This window comes from Pristis pectinata, chromosome 5 (genome assembly GCF_009764475.1).
Source record: "Pristis pectinata isolate sPriPec2 chromosome 5, sPriPec2.1.pri, whole genome shotgun sequence".
NCBI classification, from domain to species: domain Eukaryota; kingdom Metazoa; phylum Chordata; class Chondrichthyes; order Rhinopristiformes; family Pristidae; genus Pristis; species Pristis pectinata.
In genome coordinates this window covers 36,137,411-36,151,732 of record NC_067409.1, presented here as the reverse complement: position 1 = coordinate 36,151,732, position 14,322 = coordinate 36,137,411, and the positions used below count along the sequence as shown (strand labels likewise).

Here is a 14,322-nt window from a genome sequence, read left to right as displayed (position 1 = left end):
ATAAGGTTGATACAGGGGTAAAGACAAGCATCATTGGCATGGCATACAAAATAGTGTGTGGATTCACACCATATTTCAACTGGATGTGGGTTCATATTCTTGGCTTTGATATTAGAAATAGGAAGAGATAACAATTTCAACATGTAAAAGAAGTGGACCAAAAACAAAATCGCTGGTCAAATTTTGCCACCATGGTATAATCTTAATACCTCTCTGTTGTAAGCTCAAAACTGAAACTGGAAAACAATTTCCTATTAAGGATTGCTGCATCCATGGACTTGGTAGATTTAAAATTCAAATTAATTAGTGGCTTTGATGGTGGCTTGCAAGTTCAATACAGTTCGTTGGTACCTGCATTTTCTATTCTAGAAATTCCTTCCTGGTTGGTAGAACTAAACACATTATATAGTGATGAAAATACTTTGTATTCTGCTTTTGAAATTTATTCTATTGAGTTCAGTGAATTTCTAGGCAATAACGTTTTACCTGTATGGAAGCAAGATCATTAGTCAAGGCAACAAGCAATTGGAAAAATAGTTTTTTCATTTCAAAGTCTTCATGGTTGGAGGAAATTTTCAGGCCACGAACCAATGGATTATGAGTGTTTACTAAAAGAAGAGGAAATACAAATTAAACAAAAAAATGCATTTGTTTTGCATCTTATTGTTCCTCAGAATTCCCCTAAACTATTGTTCACTAATTGTTATGAAGGCATCCAATTGCAGAATGCAAGGTATACCTAACCAGGTAAGTGATGAGTTTATCTGCTCTTTGGCAGGGTTGGCTAAGGGAGGAATAATGGTCACAAGACCAAGTAAAAGGTTAAGTATTCTGTAGGCAGTGACTCGCCTCTCACTCCATTAGGCCCTTCCACCACTGGAAGGCATAATTCAGGAGTATGATGTGCAGCTCCAACAGAATGCAGTGAACTAAACACCATTCAAGACAAAACAAGCTATTTCACTGGAACCCATTCCTTTACCTCCACCGGATATGGAAATAAGGTTGAAATGTGTACCATATACATGGTGCACTGCAGCTACTCTTCAAGGTTTCATCATCAGAAAGCAACAAAATCCAAAGAAAACCACCATCTCCAACTTCCTCTCCAAGTAACATGCCAACCTGATATGGAAATAACATGTTCAAGTTCATCACCATGTTCTCAAAGTAATTGGTGTTGGGCAACAAATATTGGCCTTGCCAATGATGGCCATGTTCCATGAACAAATAAAACTCTTTTTTAAAAATGAGGACAACTCATTTTCTTTGGTAACTATAATTGGAATGCATTTTGGGATTTCTATAAAATGCAGGAAAACAAAAATGCATTACCATGTAATAATTATGAACAACTTTCAGTATGTCAAAGGGGAAAATAATTCTGATCAGAGGTTAAATAAAAAGGAATCATCAAGTTAAAATTATTTCTGAGGAGCTGAAAAAGGACTATACTTAATGTTTCAATGCCTAGTAATTTGAAAGCAAAATAAACCTTTTAAACGTACTAAATATTTTGGTAATTTTGCCAAAGTAGCAATTTTTTTATAACAGCACATTTTCTTTAGCTTTATTTTATCTCCCCACTGATGTGCATCCCATGGTTCACTTTGAAATGCTGCCCTATTAAAGTATAGCTATACCTGATGTATTCTAGATTTTTATTGGATTATTTATTAGCCTTGGCTTCTTGATCTGCATCCTTTCAGAAACTGCTTTGCTTCCCAAGTGGTCCATGAAAATTTCCATTACCTACTTCGAGTTCTGAAGAGCTTTAAGGCTACCAGTTTCAGGATTCATCCCTGTAAAGGCGGCTGTGGCAATGTCTAACATCATTTACTTTAAGTAATCCACTTCATGTCCTGCTTCCCAACAGAACTTACATGAAAAACTGAGCAGTCATATGATGCCACACCTTCTCATATATATTTTAGTTAAATAGTCTCACCTATTTCAAGTAGCATTGTTAGGCATGCTTCTAGAACTGAGAACTTCAGGAATCAATGGCTAAAAGGGTGTACTGAGGAAAAAAAAAGTTTATTCTTTTGTAATTCACACAGAGAAAGCATCAAGAAAAACTTGGAGAATAAAACTAATAAAATCTTAAAACTCAAAAGAAATACGAAAAGAAACGGAGAGAATGGGATACTAGTGAGTGGCACAGGGAATTTGCTCTCTACGAAAGAACAAATTAAATTATTGGAACATTTCATAAGCTTTTTATGGAATCTGGGATGATTAACTCTTTCTTTTATATAATGACATTACTGAAACTTGGGATTATTAAGGGCAGTGGATGAAGCATCAGTCAATGGAAACTGGATACAGCTCTTCAGATAATTTTCATTAATAGAAAAATCTTACCTTCAGGAAATACCGCAAACATGATCAGCTGCTTAGTAAAGCCAGTTTCCTATCATGTAAACATGGTAGAATGAAAAATGTTAGGAAGGTTAACCAAATCATTTATCTATATTACTTCAGTGAAAAGAGTTATTATAGTCAACAAAATAAAGTAGTTTAATCAATTATTGTATCACAGAAATCACAATAGCAAATTACAAAATGTACTTTAAGTATATTAATAAAATGTTTGAGACACAAGAGACTACAGATGCTGGGATATAAAGCAAAAAGAAGCTGCTGGAAGAACCCAGCATGTCAATCAACATCTGTAGACACAAAGGGATAGTCGACGTTTTGGTAGAGATCCTGCATCAGGACTCAGAGGAGACTATTAATAGAGGGGAATTGGTTAGACCTATGTTGTAAGCAGTCCTGATGCAGAGTCTCAACCCGAAACACTGACTATCCCTTTGCCTCCACAGATGCTGCTTCATCCGCTAAGTTCCTCCAGCAGACTGTTTTAAGAAAATGTTTGGTTACTCTATTTCACAAAAAAACACCTGAATGCTATGAATCTATGGTTGCATTGACAATAAAACTTACAACCATTGGAATCAAGGGATTCTCTGCCAGAATTGTAGCTATTACTAGCAAGTCATTACGCAGCTGGCGGTCGGAATGGCGATAACCATTTATCATTTTGTTCAAAAAGGCTTCTTTCAATGCACTGAAGATGAAAAATGAAGTAAATTAATGTTGGAAGATCAAAAAGACTGCAGATGCTGGAAATCTGAAATAAAAACAGAAAATGTTGGAAACATTCAAAGTCAGGCTGGAAAAATCCAGTTCTGACAAAACACCTCTGACCTGAAAAGTTAACTCTTTCTCTTTCCACAGATGCTGCCTGACCTGCTGAGTGTTTCCAGCAGTTTTTGTACACTAATATAAGAGCAAATATTCTGCTAACCCTGGAATTGCCAGTTACCTGCCCTCGGATTGCACTGTTTCTTCCAGATTAGTGCCAAGGTCAGTTCCAAGCACAATGGCATCGCCCAGTGCAGTGCAGGAATCGGCGTAAATAGCCACTGTTCTCACAGATTGGCATTGATAACCAATGAGACTAGCATGAAGGCTCACCAGCTGTCAAAGTTGTCACTGAGATTGAATGTCTGTGAATGCCTATCATATTCAAAAACATCCAGGAACATTTAGAAATATTTAAAAGAAATAAAAATAGTGATTTTCTTTAATGAAACCTCCCAAAAATCAATTGTATAAATTTAAAGACAAATAAATATATATTAAAACAGAATTAAATCAAATAAAAAAAAATCTACCCACCATTTCACCAGCAGCCATTTTCCCCATTAATTTCAATGAGGCCACTGTACTGGCACCAATTTAAACCTAGTGCAGGCTCAGCAAGGAGATTTCCCAGCCTGAAAGCTGCATAGTCAGTGGAAGTTTGTACTGCCCCAGTGGGCTCCATAGGGAGTACAGGGACAGTTAGCACCCAGTCTGTGTAGTGGAAGATGCCACTGTTAGCTTAAGCCCACATCAGCAATGAAATTCAGGAAGGTACAGAGAAACTTGGTTAACTAAGATCTTCTTCAATATTTTACGAAATTATATATAAATATTAGGAAAAATAATCTCAAGTAATATTCCTCGTCTAACTGCATGGTGCATATATAGGGATTAGTATGGATGGATACTTGATGGTCAGCATGGACGTGGTGGGCAGAAGGGCCTATTTCTGTGCCGTGTGACTCAATGATCCTGCTGTATAATCTTTAAATCAAAGAATAATGTTGTGCTTCCAGTAACCACTATCACTCTAATAGATATTGTTTTTACTTTACTGTGTCCTGTTAAATGCTTCCTACAATATAAAAATGATAGAAATTATTGTTTTGAATTTTTATGTTGCTTAACTTTCAAATTTGCTGGCATGATTTCTGTAGTCCCTATTAGTCCCTATTGATGATGAAGTTATGTTTGCTTTTATGTCACTGCTGAAAACGTTCCAAATACTGTACCCTAATTTGAAACTGGATCATATTGACCAATACAAGGAAATAATGCAGTTTTCAAATAAACAATATTTCAGTCATCTCTAAGAATCAGTATTTTAATTACTATTTAAATTTGTGGTAAATACTTACTGGATACACTCAAAATCTCTCAGCTGATTAACAAGTTCCGTTTTAGAAGCCTTTTCTAGTAATGTCCATAAGATCTCAGATGACCAAAACAAAAGTTGTCCAGATGGATCTGGATCATTCATACACCGGCAGATTTTGTTTGCTGCTTGTGCATTCAACATCAGATTACAGTTCATCACTGGAATCAGAAAGACAAGTCAAATGATATTGTAAATAAATTCTAACAATAGATTGGAAAATATTGATCAGGGGCACCACTATTTCCTCTCTCAGGTATTTGATTGATTTTATCTGATCCTAGCAAATTATCCGCATTTAAAGATAAAAGAGCTGGTCACTGACTTCAAGAAAAGGGGTGGTGTACATGCACCTGTCTACATCAATGGTGCTGAGGTTGAGAGGGTTGACAGCTTCAAGTTCCTGAGAGTGACCACCACCAACAGCCTGTCCTGGTCAAATCATGTCAATGCCATGGCCAAGAAAGCTCACCAGCGCCTCTACTTCCTCAGGAGGCTAAAGAAATTTGGTTTGTCCCCTTTGACTCTCACCAACTTCTACCGATGCACCATAGAAAGCGTCCTATCTGGATGTATCACGGCTTGGTACGGCAACTGCTCTGCCCAGGACCACAAGAAACTGCAGAGAGTTGTGGACACAGCCCAGAGCATCATGGACACCAGCCTCCCCTCCTTGGACTCTGTCTTTACCTCTCGTTGTCTTGGTGAAGCAGCCAGCATAAACAAAGACGCCACCCACCCGGGACATTTTCTCTTCTCTCCTCTTCCATCAGGTAGAAGATACAGGAGCCTGAGGGCACATACCACCAGACTTAAGGACAGCTTCTACCCCACTGTGATAAGACTATTGAACAGTTCCCTTATACAGTGAGATGGACTATGACCTCACGATTTACCTTGTTGTGACCTTGCACCTTATTGCACTGCACTTTACTCTGTGACACTTCACTCTGTACTGTTATTGTTTTTACCTGTACTACCTCAAAGCACTCTGTACTAACTCAATGTGACTGCACTGTGTAATGAATTGACCTGTATGATCAGTTTGCAAGACAAGTTTTTCACTGTACCTCGGTACAAGTGACAATAATAAACCAATACCAATACCAATAGACCACTTATAGTTTCCTCCGCAACCCCCCCCCCCCATCAATGTTATGGTTATCAGATCCAATACTTCACGCTCTTACTCCTTAAATCCAATCTCTATATCATCCATCTATTGCAAAGAGAGACATAATAGGGTTGTTATTTTCATGAAATCTCATATCTGGGAATTATGTATTGTCCAAAATGTAATGTGAATTTTGAATATTGAAAAATGATATTCCATGTATGTACATTGACCTATATTTTCCCCATTACTTTGATTAATTTGTGATAAAGTGTTGGATATAGGAGACAACTAGTTTTTCTACAGTTCTGTTTTATATCTGCCCTGATATTTAATTCTGCCATAAGTACTCTCTTACAATGACTAGATTTAGGGGTATTATACAGGTATAATCATAGTTCATCAAATTTGGAAAAGGAGCAGAAATTAAATACTGTAAAATAAACTTGCATATTATAGAACATATAGCTGATACTGTCATCAAAGAAATTTCACAGGATGTATATCATATATCAAAATAGACCAGTACCCAGCTTAGCGGCCCCTATGGAGTGGATCCATTATAGTGCTCTTGGCACGGGGAAGACAAATTCTTACAAAAAAAAATGCTAGAAAAAAAAACAAATAAAATCAACAGAACTTACCAGCTGACCAGGTTACCAGCTTGCCAAATGAATCCAGACAGCCTGTCAAATGAGGACATGTTGATGTTCACTTGGCCAATGGGAGCACATTGAGAACTTAGTGATCAACTAATGGCAGCAAGTATGTAATGGCCCCCTTCAGAACTTATTGAATTAACACTCTTGGTCCTGGAAATACATCCTGATTGCTAGGTCAAAAACTTTAAATAGTTTAGTAAATACCTACCAGAGGAGGAAGAAAGACATTGCAAGGTCTTGATTATCCTTAACTTTACTTCCAGCTGGTTTTCAACTAGGGTGAGACCCATGACCAAAGTTTCTACCACTCCACTCTCTTCAATCATTTCCATATTGTAGGTCTTACTAGTTGGAAAGAATCCTTGAAAAATATAAAGAACCAAAAATCTTTTAAAAATAACTATTTCTGCATCCAATTAAGACTGCACAAATTCAAAGACATTGTAAATGGGGTATGTAATAACAAAGCACACCAGGATTAAGTTACTTAAACAAATGCAATACCTTCAACTCCCCTTCTGGGTGACTCTTCACAAAACAGATTCATGATGGAGTCACAGATTTGCAATCGGATCTCTTTGTTAGGTATCCTCAGGAGATATCCTGTCAGAAAGTTAGTCAGAATCACTGTTGAGAAATTAATCTTTTCTTTAATTCTAAATCATTTCCTGACCTCAAAGGACTGTACTTAAGTCTCCAGAGGCGGCTGTTTTGGTGGACATACTTTGGTATACTTAGTTTCCACAGTTATTAAATATTAGAAAAGATTCCAATCTAAAGTTGCCTTTGGGATATTAGACATGAGCCAAAGAATAACATGCATGTGGGGACCAGATGGATCAAAAGCCTTCACCCATCCAAAACTTACTTTGTTACTAAACTCAGTTATATACTATGGCAAAGATGAGCAATATTAGTAACAAACGTTAACTATATCCACCAAAGTGGCCATGTATTCTTTTCCTGCTTTAACCCAAATAGATGAAACATAAAAAAATTAGCATGCAGGTACAACAAGTAATTAGGAAGGCTAATGGAATGTTAGCCCTTACTGCAAGGGGTATTGAGTATACAAGGAGGGAAGTTATGATGCAACTTTATAGTGGACTGGTGAGGTAGAACCTGGAGTACTGCATGCAATTTTGGTCTCCATACTGGAGGAAGGATACTCTTGTACTGGGGACAGTGCAGAGTAGTTGCTGGGATGAAGTGCTGGATGTATGAAAAAAAACTGAGCAGATTTGGGATTATACTGATTCAAGTATAGTATAATGAGAGGTGATCTTATTGAGACATATAGGATTCTGAGATTGACAGGGTAGATATTGAAAGGAAGTTTCCCTGAGTGGGAATATCAAGAAAGAGGGAACATAGTTTCAGGACAGAGGGTCACCCATTTAAGTCGGAGATGAGGAAGAATTTCTTTTCTTTGAGTTGTGACTCTTTGTACATCTGTACTCCACAGAGAATTGAATATGTACAAGGAGGAGACTGATTGGTACTTGAACAAGGGAAATAAAGGGTATGGGAGAGAGTTCATAGTGGTGTTGAACCCAAGACTGGATCAGCCATGATCTCATTGAATGGCAGAGCTGGCTCGAGGGGCTGATTTGGCTGCTCCTTCTGCCATTTCTTATGTTCTAATGTTTTCAAAAGTTTCTCTTCATCCACTTTCAAAGCATTGCTTCTGAAACACATTTTACCGTAAAGATGTCCCTTTGTTTGTTATTGACCATCATTTGGGCAGAACACAGAAATGAAATTCTGTGAGTGAAAGTCAAACAACTACGGCAGAATGTGAAATTTTTTACAATCTGTGAGCAGTTGATCAAATAGTATAGAAGCTGAATATGACTGTGAGTGAGAGTGGAAAGGTTGATGGGATTAAATGAAGGAAAGTGGCAAGAGTGGAGGACAAGCAGCTGAATGACATACTTCTGTGCTGCAAATAATTAGATTGTGCAACACTGAAATAAACAGTACCACATGACTGAAAATGGACTTGCCATGTTTTGAAATGCAGTAAAAGCCATTTCCAGGTTATTTTGTGTCACACCAGAAATTCAGCTACCCACTTTCCTGTGTGTCGCTCTTGCAAGTCTGATGTAGCAAATGACATTATTCCTCATGCAAAGACTTCTCTTTCAACACTAAGGTGGGAATTAGGCTAAATTGTCCCAGAAGCACTCCCAGGACAGCTAGATTTTGACAGAGCCAGACTGTGACTCCACATTTCCTTATTGTCCATCAAGGATGAGGATGGAGCCTGCCCGGTAGTACCACTGCTTCACCATTTGCATCCTCAGTCCCTCTTCCCCAGCCAACTTAATCCACCAGTCTCCCCTGAGCCCCTTCCCCTGCCCAGTGACCCACTAATCACCTAAGACTTCAGATGAAGGACCCTGTCTTACCAAGTTCAAACCACCTGATTGTTGGCTCTGCCCCAGATCACAATCAGATCTGCTATCTCTATTCCTCTCCCTGCTCCCACTCCTGCCTGCTCCAGATCTTAGTCATTTCATCTCCAAAAATGTGTTACACCCAAATTGGAGCACTCAAAGTCATTAGCATGCCATTGCAGTGACCATCTAGCATATTCAAGAATTTCTAGCTTATTGTAATAGAGCCTGTCTCATTTTTATTACCACTGAGATTAATGCACTGAAAATCCCAGGGTATTTTTTTTTAAGGATAAGTGATAATGCCTGGAAATTTTAACTGACCAGCCTACCCTCTTGAGATAAGAAAGTTACATTGATAAGGAATGATTTGATAGAATAAAAACTGTTTTTTGCTATCATTAATATTTATTCAGAGTACCAATATGTACTCATGTAAATGCTTACACATGCGTAAATACATTTTTCTGCAGTCAGGTCTTGTTTGTATTAACTTACCCATTTGTGAAATAGACTCAGACACAACTTGGGCAAAGTTAGATTCATCAGTTGATTTCTCCTTGAGAAAAGGTAAGCTGATGAAAACAAGCAGAGCAACTTCAGAAAACAATGTTTTAAACTTAAAATTGAGCTAATGTAAACATCAGTTATTGTACTTCATTTAATATTTTTACCCTTTAAATCAATGACAAAGCTTGTGTTTTTTCTTATAAACATGCCTTTAATGACCATTGAAAACATCACAGACTCTATTGCATATGTCATACTAAATTGTTTTACTAATACATACATTTCAATTGTCAACTTTTCCCATTATGAAAACTGACATGCATCTAAAATGAATTTAATGTAAGATTAGTGTAGATGGGTGGTTAATGGTCAGTGTGAACTCAGTGGGCCAAAGCGCCTGTTTCTGTGCTGTGCTGCTGCCACAAAACAACAAATTTCATGTCATATGTCAGTGATAATAAACCTGATTCTGGTTCTGATTCTGATATTTCTCTATCACTCTGTGAATAGTACTTATACAGGTTATCATGCTGTAATTGGACTATTTGGCCACCATGTGGCAATATACTCTTGAAAAATTGAAAATCAACATGTTGTAGACACTGGAAAAACAGAAGAGGCTGGAAATACTCAGCAGGTCAGGCAATATCTGTGGAAAGAAAAATAAAGTTACCATTTAAGGTAAGTGACCTTTCATTGGCACTAGAAGAGTGAGAAAAATTTAGACTTAAATTGCAGAAACAGTGGAGGCAGTACAGACAGGAAAAAGAGAATATCTCTGATAAGGTGAGGCCAGGGTTGTCCAGGTTTATGGTGTGCTCTGCTTAATAGATTAATGAGAGCAGTTTGAGAGATGTGTTAATGTTTTAAATGCGGGTCAGAGCTGCTGCTGAAAGTTTTGCTTCACTGGAACAGTGCAGGAGGCCACAGAAAAATAGGCCAGAATAGAGTGGGAAGGGGACAACTGGTTGCCCTTATGGACTGAACAGAGGTGTTCTGCAAAGTGGTCATCCAATCTGGAATTGGTTTCTACAATGAAGAGGAGACCACTTTGTGAGTGGCAAATGCAATAGACTAGATTGGAAGAAGTGACTAGAAATTCATTGCTTTACCTAGAAGAACTGTTTGGATCACTGGATGGTGGGAAGGGATGAGGTGTTGCATTTCCTGCAGCTGCATGGGAAAATACCTTGAGAAGGGAGGGTTTGTTGGAGGTAAATGAGCAGACCAAGGAACTATGAAGGGAATGGTCCCTCCAGAAAGCTGAAAAGGGAGGGGAGGAAGAGATGTACCTGCTGGTGGAATCTTACTGAAGATGTGGAAATTGCTAAGGATAACCCATTGAATGTGGAGATTAGTGGGTAGGAGATGAGAACCAGGAAACCATATCCTAGCTGTAGCCAGAAGGAAAGGTGGGAACAGATGTAAGGAAAATAGATCAGACTCAGTCAAGGGCTCTGCTAACTATGGTAGAAGAGAAGCCATGGTTAAGGAAAAAGGAAGACATGCCAGAGACACCTTTGTGGAATGTCTGATCATCAGGGCAGCTATAACAGAGACAGTGGAACTGTCAGAATGGAATGGAGTCCTTATAGGCTGCAGGGTGGGAGGAGGTATGATTGAGTTAGTGATGGGAGTCTGTGGGCTTGTAATGGATATTGATCACTAACCTAGCCCTTGAGATAGAAACAGAGAAATCCAGAAAGAGAAAGGAAGAGTCACAGATGGACCATGTGAAAGTAAGAGCAAATGTAACATTTTTGAATTCTGTATTAATGCCTGAAGCATCACCAATACAGATATTGATGGAGTTGAGGGACTGGCCAAATTGGACTGAAATAAGGATTATTCTATGTGTCCCTTAAAGAGACAGGCATAGTTTTGGCCCATGGATCCTGCTTTTGAAAAATGTTGTCTGTACTATTTCCCATCTTGTCTTCTTTTCAAGTAAGTTGATCAGGTATATTTTAGTTTTATTATCTTTTTTACAGAGTGTAAAATTTAATTTATTTTTCTCACTGCCCTCCAGCTCAACATTGTTTTTCAGGTGACGCAAATTTATTACCCAAAAGTCTACTGCTTCATAAGTTTGAAATGGCCAAACTCCCTACGAGATTAAAAACTGCCCAACCTTTGGTTAGTCACATTTGTTACTAAGCTCTTCTAGCATGTAAGTGCCCAGATGCATTGTATGGATTTTGACTATACTTGAAAACACTGTCATGACATCTGCAAATACGAGAATCCAGATCAATCATTTAAAAAAGGTCATTTTTGTTGGTAAATGATTTAATTACTGTAAAATGTGAATTTTTAATATTTGCATATTTAGTAGTTTAATGATGGGTGCACTGAAGAAGCACCTTGTGTTAGTATTATGAGCAAGTTCTGAGAATACAGACTTTGAATCAAATACCTGGAATCTGAATGCAGTTACTTGTATCCTGAGGAATTTTTCATTTATATGGGAACAATCCATGCTTATATTCTCAAGATGCACAAAGCAGTGTTCTGGGAGCAATTTTTAACAAGTCTATTCCAGATTTAAATGTCTATGACACAATATCTAACTGAATTTTTAATTGACTTGAAAAAGTCATAAGTTAAATGAAAAATCACTTACCCACACAATTTGAGGATTTTACAAATTGGCTGCACATAAGCATCCTGATCTTTTACTTTTTCTGCACAAAGATTAAGAATTTTAAAGACTTGAACCAAGTCTTTAATTGGCTTTTTACAAAAATAAAATTAAGGCATCAAACTTAAAATTTTTCAGCAACATGGTGAAAATCACCAAGGTCTACCTAGCTCACCTCCAGGTCAAAGCTTGTCAAGACGAATATTATCTAGTCTCTTTGAAATTCCCAGATTAGCAATCATAGCACTTCTCAGCCTATTTTTTAGATTTATAGAATGGCTTAATTTATAGAATTAATGACACAATTTATAGAATGGCTCCACATAATCCAGTTACTCTATCCCTTTACTATTCTGATATCCTTTCAGTTTCTATAATATTTCATATATTTATTTGTTAACAGGACTTGGATGCCAGAAGTCTTGTCCATTTCTTACTTTGACCACATATGTCAAGCTTGGCACAATGGGACCAAGACAGTTCTTTATAAATATATATTTTTAATTGCCGTATTGTTTAGTGTAACAATGGGGAATATATCCTAGAGCATATTAAGTCTCCAGGGAGTAAACCGACCGACAATTCCCTTAAGACAGAATTGACAGTGATATATATCACCCTGTCTGAACCATGAGTCCAGACCACAGTGGAGCCTGGTAGTGGGAGGCATTGTAGTAGATCCCACATATGGGTAACGGGTGATCATGAAGTGATGGATAAAAACACAGCTCACTGCCCCTGTCTGAGGTAAGGAGCCCTGGGTTCAGGCCCTGCAGTAAAGGTATTGGGAGTGGAAGCAGTGCAGCAATTGGAAGGGGCTATAATGGTCTCCATGAATACTCTTCTCCAGTTAACTCCACCACAGCTTTTGTGAGCTGAACACTTATGAACATTCAAGTGTAGGCACTCAGTTCCTCGTACTTGCTCTGCCATTTAATAAGATCATGGCTGATCTGACTGTAACCTCCACTTTGCATGGTAACACTAGTTTACCAGGTAATGTTCTATCTATGCCTTAGAAATATTCAAAGACTGTGTTTCTACTATCTTTTGAGAAAGATTCACCACCCTCTGAAAGAAAGAACTTTGCTTACCTGTGTCTCAAATGGGCAATGCCTTATTCTTAAATATTTAGTTCAAGACTCTCCCAGAAAACATCCTCTCCATATCCAGCCTGTCAAGACCACTCAGGATCTAATATGTTTTAGTCAAGTCCACTCCTACTCTTCTAAACTCCAGCAGGTACAAGCTCAGCCTGTCCAACCTTTCCTCAAAAGACAACCTACCCATTCCAGGCACTAGCCTAGTAAACCTTCCCTGAACTGCTTTGAACACATTAATATCTTTCCTTAAGTAAGGAGGCCAACACATAGAGCTATACAATATGGAAATACCATTCAGCCCAACTTGTCCATGCCGACATAGATGTCTATCCGAGCTCGGCCCATTTTCCTGCTTTTGGTCCATATCCCTCTAAACTTTTCCTGTCTAAGTACATGTCTACGTCTTTTAAACATTGCAGTTGTACCCTTCCTATGACAGCCATATACCCAACACCCTCTTTCACATTTTCTCATTATACATTGTGTACTACTCTTGTATTCTATTTGGTAAATCTTTTCCCACTTACTTAACCCATCTAACTCCCTTGTAGTCTCCTGATGTTTTCTTTACAACTTCTTTTCTACCTATTAATGTCACAAAACATACCTTTTGTGCCTTCATCAAAATCATTCACATAAATTGTAAAAAGTTGAGGCCTCAGTACGTTCTCATGTGGCATAACCACTCATTATATCTTGCCAAGCTAAAAAGAGACCTATTTATGACTACTCACTGTTTTCTGTAAATCATCCAGTATATGCCCAGTAGGTATTTACTGGGAAGATACTTCCCCCTTCCCCCACACATTCATCTAGAAGCCACCATCCACTTGTTAGAACCTAACTAACTGACACAAGCCTAATGGCACCTGACATTTATCTTCTTGGGCTGAGGTCAGATTCAGACTGGCTGCAGTCTTATCATGTTTAAGTCAGGTTTTAATTTTGTACCCCAGCAGGGTCCTTGAACTAAGGAGGCAGTTAAGAGGCAACCACATATAGGTCATATCAGGTATCAATGCCGGTTTTCTTAAAAGGATAGGCTTTTACACCATTCCAATGGATTCATGGTTACATTACTGAATAACAACTGTCACAAATGAAATGAAATAACGGTCATTTATCCACACAATTTGAGGATTTTACACATTAGCTGTATAATATCCTTATTGTACTCTGAAAATGATTTGATAATTAGTGTGGGGAGTGGGATTGCCCAATGACCCAGCAAAAATTTGATGGGCTTTATGGCTTCCTTCTATGTCATATGGAAAACCCCTACTGATTGATTTTCTATCATTATAAACACGTCAGTTAGATCACCCTTCAACCTAAATCAAAAAGAATGCTATTCAAGTTTATATG

At 37.9% G+C, this 14,322-nt stretch overlaps 1 protein-coding gene across 1 annotated transcript in view; it reads right to left on the bottom strand.

The window, feature by feature from the left end:
* Positions 1 to 14,322, bottom strand: part of LOC127570538 (cilia- and flagella-associated protein 69-like) — a 71,173-nt gene that overhangs the window by 47,512 nt on the left and 9,339 nt on the right. Inside the window, exons 6-13 of the mRNA XM_052016191.1 lie at positions 11,837 to 11,946; positions 9,202 to 9,278; positions 6,809 to 6,907; positions 6,513 to 6,665; positions 4,512 to 4,689; positions 2,950 to 3,073; positions 2,365 to 2,413; positions 487 to 608 (exon numbers count right to left, since the gene is read on the bottom strand). Of these exons, the coding sequence (XP_051872151.1) occupies positions 487 to 608; positions 2,365 to 2,413; positions 2,950 to 3,073; positions 4,512 to 4,689; positions 6,513 to 6,665; positions 6,809 to 6,907; positions 9,202 to 9,278; positions 11,837 to 11,946 (912 nt within the window). The remainder of the gene's footprint in view (positions 1 to 486; positions 609 to 2,364; positions 2,414 to 2,949; positions 3,074 to 4,511; positions 4,690 to 6,512; positions 6,666 to 6,808; positions 6,908 to 9,201; positions 9,279 to 11,836; positions 11,947 to 14,322) is intronic.